At 38.3% G+C, this 7500-nt stretch overlaps 2 protein-coding genes across 2 annotated transcripts in view; both read left to right on the top strand.

The window, feature by feature from the left end:
* ttc24 (tetratricopeptide repeat domain 24) overlaps positions 1-873 on the top strand; it is a gene marked incomplete at both ends in the record, with an annotated part of 10456 nt that extends 9583 nt beyond the window's left edge. Inside the window, one exon of the mRNA XM_081388009.1 lies at positions 607-873. Coding sequence (XP_081244135.1) covers positions 607-873 — 267 coding nt within the window. The remainder of the gene's footprint in view (positions 1-606) is intronic.
* Positions 874-7172: 6299 nt separating this feature from the next.
* The window catches only part of gnrhr3 (gonadotropin releasing hormone receptor 3), a gene marked incomplete at both ends in the record, with an annotated part of 4523 nt that continues 4195 nt past the window's right edge, over positions 7173-7500 (top strand). Inside the window, one exon of the mRNA XM_081388008.1 lies at positions 7173-7500. This exon is cut by the window's right edge and continues 137 nt beyond it. Within this exon, the coding sequence (XP_081244134.1) occupies positions 7173-7500 (328 nt within the window).

The raw sequence follows: 7500 nt of genomic DNA, 5'->3' as shown, positions 1-7500 counted from the left end.
CATGATTCATTTAATCTCGTCATTTACATAATATATTATTGTTACATAATTTAATAAATGTTACATAACTACATAATGTGTGTACTGTGTATAATTATTTTGTATATAAACACACACATATGCATGTATATATTTAAGAAATATTTGCATGTATATACTGTATTTATAAATAATTTATATTATATATACATTTTTTATATATAAATAACACATTTTTCTTAAATGCACATGCATATGTGTGTGTTTATATATACAAAATAATTGTACACAGTACACACACATATATTATGTAAATGCTAACTTTTATTTTGGATGCGATTAATCGTTGCCCAACACTAACAGTAACATTACATTTTAACACTGTTCAAAGCAAGTCACACAACATTTCAGACTATATATAAATATATATATTATACACCCTCATCATGATGAGTTTAGAGTTATATTGATGTAGAAATTGCATAAATTTCATTCTGTTTAATTCAGTGTGAATTCCTTCATATTAACCCAGTACATTCTGCCCTATTTTACACACTTGAGTGCATACATCTTGTGCTGATCATGTCTGTAGTGAGAGATGATCATTTAATGATGTAAATTTTTCAGCGCAAACCCATTGGCCAGGAGCACTGTGACTCCGCCCCTCACTCAGCAGGACAGCGATCAGGCCACGCCCCTGACGAGGAGACTGAGGTCCAGATTCTGCACAGTCATGTGACAGACACACACGTGCACATGGGAAAGAGGATTTATAGGTTCTTGTGGAACATCCGACTGCAATCCCGAAGGATTTCTGGGTTCGGCGTGAAAGTGAGACTGAACTCTGAACAGGAGGACTCGCACCTGCAGTTCGTGGACAACACTTTGGATTAAACGCGTCTGATAAATGACGTGAACATAATCTATTGAAAGATGAGGGCGGATCAGACGAGCACGGGCGACTTCAGCTTCATAAGTCATGTTTATTTCATGCTGTATTTCTGATCGTCTCATTTTAGTCTCTGACGAGTTTCAGCAGATCATGAGTGAATCACTCGAGATTAACGCACTGTACTGATAATAGCTGAATAAATTTTATATCAAAACTCTAGAGTTATTTTACACAATATTTTCTCTTTTGCACAATCTTTTGGTGCTGCAACTAGTAGTAGTCCAAGAAAGACTATATTATTAACTGAGCAGTCGAGGTTTTTACACTTTAATGATAAAATAGTCATTATATCACAACATAAAATACTTAAAGACCCCTTGTAGTAAAAATCGTATCCCTTAAAACTAATCTTTGATCACCAAAATGTCATATTAAAAAAAAAAAAATCTTGAAAAAAATGTCTTCATGCCTTAAAATATCTTGAATGTAACTCGACACCCTTGCCTCATTTAGTATGCGCGGTTCTATTAATATGCAAATGAGCCCCGTCTCCACTCACTCACTCAGCTCAGAGATCCACTGGTTGACGATCACAGGTTGATCTGATTGGTTACAAGGTAGTTTGTGACGTCAGAAACACCAGTCGCAATTATCTTTTAAAATGTTTTATTGTGTGGCGGAAACAAGCTTCCACATATTTCTCTCCTGTCAGTGGCGTTTACATGTGTGATGTTCAGCATCTGAAACCAGTGATCTGCATTCTCTAAGACCTTTCTCAAAATATGGTCGAAAAAATTGACTCAAAAATAATGTATTAATCAATAACCCAGCTAACAGGGAACATTCTCAGAATTATGTTTTTTTTTTTTTTTACATTTTTCATGTGGATTCTCTCTCTTTCTCTCTCTCTTTCTCTCTCTCTCCCCCTCTCTCTCTCTCTCTCTCTCTCTCTCTCTCGCTTTATCTCTCTCTCTCTCTGACTCTTTTTATCTCTCTCTCTCACTCTCTCTCTCTAACTCACTCTCTCTCTCTCTCCCTCTCTCTTTATCTCTCTCTCACTCTCTCTCTCTCTCTTTATCTCTCTCTCACTCTCTCTCTCTCTTTAAATATATCTCTCTCACTCTCTCTCTTTTTATCTCTCTCCCTCTCTCTCTCTCTCTCTCCCCCCTCTCTCTCCCTCTCTCTCTCTCTCTCTCTCTCTCTCTCTCACTCTCTCTCTCTCTCTCTCTCATTCTGCATTCAGTCTGTTCTCAGCGCTGCTCTCTTCAGTACGCCGGGATTCTTCTTCTTCTCCTCTTCATCATGTCTTGTGCTTTCCCTAAACTCAGGTCTGGATTAGAGACAAGATGATCGGATCCGGACAGAGCAGATCCCGATCATCATCATCATCATCATGCGCACATTTCCTGGGATGTGAACCCTGGATCCTCAGTAACCGACAGGAGAAGGATCAGTGCGATGGAGAGATGTATCCGGAGAATCAGGATCCCAACTGCATTATATAGATAAAAACACTGAGGTGAGTGTCTAATTAGAAATATGATATCACATGTTTCCTAACGTAGGCTATACCTGTGTGATGTTTCGTGGGTTTATTTAGCCTGGTAATACTAGAGTAAAGTTGACTGTGAGCCGTCATCACATGAATCTGGGTTTGTAACACTGCAAAAGTGTGTTTTAAATGGGCAAGAGTCCAGATCATTCTTTCATTAAAAGCCTTAAAGTCCCCCTGTAGTCAATCCTTTTATCCCTTAAAAATCATCTTTGATCAGCAAAATTAGGTGTTTTTTCCTTAAAGAATAATGTCTGGATTTTCACCACAGGAGGAATTTGAGTTGAACATGTTAAGTTGAAATGAACATGAATATTGCATTAATATGATAACGTGTATGCAGTAGAAGCACTAGTCCTATATAGTAAATATCCTCATTTTCTACTGTTCACTATAGACCTGACACGATTTACAGTCAGTGGTGCTCCTATTTTGCATGTTATTTGCATATTATAAATTATATTTTAAAGCATAAAAATGAAAAACAACATGAATGTGTTTTAATGAACAAAACCTGATCAGAGCAGAATCTAAAAGGCATCTGACTGATTCACTTTACATCACAACATTTCTTTGTTGTAAAAGTTACATTCATGCTTTTGGCAGACGCTTTCATCCAAAGCGAGTTGCGCTGCATTCGAAACACACACGCATTCCCTGCATCGAACTCCGACAGAATCAGGGAACGTCTGATCCTCATATTAAAGCATCAAACTCCACTGAAACTGTTCAGAGTTCTGGTTGGCTATCCATTCGATGGGTTTGCATTACACACACACACACACACACACACACACACACACACACACACACGACTGATTCTATCAGCACACCTTGTTCTTTCTCAGTGTTTGTGTGACTGAATTCCTGGAGCTCCAGGAGCTGTCCCGGGCCGGCAGGGCCTGTTGTTCAGTTCTCCCGGCTCAGATTAGGGCTTTGGCTGAAGGTCTGCACTGGTTTCTCCGCAGGAGCTCCTGACGGCCTCTTGCTTCGTGTTTAACGCTGACTCAGAGTAACACAGACACACACACGACTCTGTTATCAGCTCTGGTCTGAGACTGAATGACTGTGTGTCAGGGAGTTTAAGGGCCAAAGCTGATCTATTGATCTATTCATCCATGCATATGATTCATTTTTCAGTTATTTCTGACCTGCTCATTATGTCATAACTGGACTTCTCTATTGACGTATGCTGGTCTTCTCCAATCATTTTGTCTGCTTAAAGTTCCCCTGTAGTCAATCATTTTATACCTTAAAACTCATCTTTGATCACCAAAATGACATATTAAGCGTTTTTTTCTTTGAAAAAAAAATTCTTCATGCCTTAAAATATCTTGAGTGTAACTCGACACCCTTGCCTCATTTAGTATGCGCGGTTCTATGAATATGCAAATGAGCCCCGCCTCCACTCACTCCCTCAGCTCAGAGATCCACTGGTTGACGATCACACGTTGATCTGATTGGTTACAAGGTAGTTTATGGAAGTAAAATAATGTCAAATGTTTTTGAAATAAAAAGCCTGTTGAATTGCACTACTTGAAAAAAAATAGGCATTGCATTAATCATGCTTGCATTTTAATGCATTGTATTTTTAGGGCTTGCATTTTTATGGGCTGAAATTGAGCATGGTTGAATATTTAAGCTGTGAATATTTCAATTAAAAACATTTCAAACACATTTTCATTATTAAAAATTCAATAATCCATATTCACCTTTCATATTTCACTTCCAAAATATTCAAACTGTTTAAAAATACAACCTATAATATTCAACAGGCAATTTTCGGTCCATTTTATTTCGCTTTGCAAAATTCGCTTCCACAAATTCAGTGGTTCAAATTCGACAGTAAATTCAACGGAACTGCAGGAAAAGCAATAGACTACCGAGATACTCTCCATCTGCTGTTAGTCGACCTCACCAGCAGGGGGTGCAAAAGCTCGTGTTGTTGACGAAGACAGAGCAACAGTTAGAGCAAGCCATTCATTCATAAAACTCATTTAACAGCAATGCAAGAGTATTTGTGATTATTATGACGGCAGTTTTATGTCTTCACGGTTACTTTCCCTGTGTAGCCTACAAGCATCTTTCTCTACCGTGAACAAGATTATAATGTTATTCCCCGATGCGGATATACAGATCCAATATTACATTTTTGAGATTGACATATTTCTCTTGGTTGTTTAGTTGCCTTAACTTTATATTGTGGCGATGTGCTGCATGCAGGCTATTAGGGTTTCCCTCAATACTTAAGGATTCCCCAGCTGGACATATAAAACGTTTAACATGTAGCTTAATGGACTACAGTGATATAAAAGACCAAACTCGCAGGCAAGCAGATTGACTCAGAATAACGCGCAAAGTTTAATGCTGAGCGTTTCCCCAGTGATAGACTGGCATTGACGTTGGACATTCGCACATTTAGGGACCGTCTCTAAAGTGTATACTACTTTGGTATACACGTTTCTAACTTCAATAGCATTTGAATAGAACGACTTAGAGTCATAAAACCAACTGTAAAGTGTTCATGTAGTGTCAGGCATAATGCGCACCCTTTGGATTTTTGATATTTATTCAAATCAATTAAAGTTTGCTATTGAAGTTAGAAACGTGTATGCCAATGTTTTATGCAACTTTTGAGACGGTCCCTAAATGTGCGAATGTCCAATGTCAAGCCAATTTTACAGTTATTAGGCTACATTTAGTCATTTATTTAGCAGACGCTTTTATCCAAAGCGATTTACAGTTAAACTAACAATAGGAGGACAACAATATGCAAGTGCTATGACTCTTCCCAGTTTAAGCTAATGCAATACACGTAGGCATAGCCTATACTATATATATATATATATATATATATATATATATATATATATATATATATATATATATATATATATATATACTGTAGAGAGAGAGTGAGAGAGAGAGAAAAGAGAAGAGAAAGTGTTAGTATTGATCAAGTGTTGATTTTATGCCAGTATATCACGAAACGCTCAGCATGAAACTTTGCACGTTACGTTCATATTCTTAGTCCATCTAGCCTATATAGTAGCCTATAGCCTACATCCCCAATAAGGTGCGAGTTTGGTCTTTTATATCACTGTATTAGTCCATAAACTACGTTAAGCGTTTTGTCCCGACAGAAGGGGAATCCTCGAGTGTGAGGTATATTGAGGGAAACCGATTATAATCCTGTTCATGTAGAGAAAGCTGATGACATGCAGGCTACACAGGGAAAGTAACAAGTTATTGAATGAAACATAAACACAGCTTTTGTGTCTTTATCATCTTTTCCGCATATATACTGACACAGCTCATTTTCATTTTATGAATGAATGGCTTGCTCTAACTGTTGCTCTGTCTTCGTCAACAACAAGCGCTTTTGCACCCCCTGCTGGTGAGGTTGACTAACAGCAGATGGAGAGTATCTCGGTAGTCTATTGCTTTTCCTGCAGTTCCGTTGAATTTACTGTCGAATTTGAACCACTGAATTTGTGGAAGCGAATTTTGCAAAGCGAAATAAAATGGACCGAAAATTGCCTGTTGAATATTATAGGTTGTATTTTTAAACAGTTTGAATATTTTGAAGTGAAATATGAAAGGTGAATATGGGTTATTGAATTTTTAATAATGAAAATGTGTTTGAAATGTTTTTAATTGAAATATTCACAGCTTAAATATTCAACTATGTTGAATTTCAGCCCATAAAAATGCAAGCCCTAAAAATACAATGCATTAAAATGCAAGCATGGTTAATGCAATGCCTATTTTTTTTCAAGTAGTGCAATTCAACAGGCTTTTTATTTCAAAAACATTTGACATTATTTTACTTCCATAGTAGTTTGTGATGTCAGAAACACCAGCGATTTCAAAGCGTGTTTTTGAGACTGTCTTTGGTTCACTGCAGTTTTAAGGAGGAAATACTCAGCAATGGTGTCGACTTATGAATTTACACATGCTTTGTCTTAAAGCACATTAAAAACACCTCATAGACACATAAACAACCTTTATACTTTAAGCTCCACCCCTTTCTTACAATCCACTGAATGCATGTATTTAGACCTGCCTCCACTTTTGAGAGCCACGCCCACATCTCAACATCCAATCATCAACCGCTGCATAGAACCAAATCCCCGCCCCTTTCGATAATTCTTTACACTCGGATATACGCCACAATACAGTGGAAAAGATCTGCCATGACTTGCATTTCATCACAAATACTATAATGGTTTATTCAAATCACAAACTATGAGCAATAACAATGATGCTTAACTAATAATGCAATGCATCATGAAATCTGGTACATATTATATATAATTACTACTAATAAATATTAATATTTAATCAATATTATTTTATCATCGTTTACTACAGTTGAGCGATCAGGTAATCAGAGCTGGTGTGAGTGGAGGCAGGGCTCATTTGCATATTCATGCAGCTCATGCAGGAAAATAAAATGTTTGGTTATCAAATAGAGTTTTAAGGGATACATTTATTGACTGCAGGGTAGTGGATGAGTATATACATATATTATAATCAATGCATTTTTCATGATCTAATCAGTGTATTGAGTGCAATCTAACTCGTTGGGTTTAGGGGTCGGGTTAGTGTGTGTGTGTGTGTGTGTGTGTGTGTGTGTGTGTGTGTGTGTGTGTGTGTGTATTATAATCAGTGTATTGAGTGCAGTCTGACCTCATCCAGATGTTGTTTTCCTCAGGTGTCGATCAGCGTGTGACGATGACGATGATGATGTCTGGTAACTCGTCTAACTCGTCTCAGCCGTCCTGGACTCCTCCCTCCTTCACTCCCGCGGCTCAGGCTCGAGTGGCGGCGACCATGATCCTCTTCGTCTTTGCCGCGCTCAGTAACCTAGCGCTCTTCATCAGTGTGTGTCGCGGCCGGCGTCTGGCGTCTCACCTTCGACCCCTCGTACTCAGCCTGGCGGCGGCCGACCTCTTGATGACCTTCGTGGTGATGCCGCTGGACGTGGTGTGGAACGTGACGGTGCAGTGGCTCGCGGGCGACGGCGTGTGTAAGATCATGTGTTTCCTGAAGCTGTTCGCCATGCAAACCTCAG

The sequence above is a fragment of the Scardinius erythrophthalmus genome, assembly GCF_964197995.2.
Source record: "Scardinius erythrophthalmus genome assembly, chromosome: 16".
Taxonomy (NCBI): Eukaryota; Metazoa; Chordata; class Actinopteri; order Cypriniformes; family Leuciscidae; genus Scardinius; species Scardinius erythrophthalmus.
This window is presented reverse-complemented; position numbering and strand designations above follow the sequence as displayed.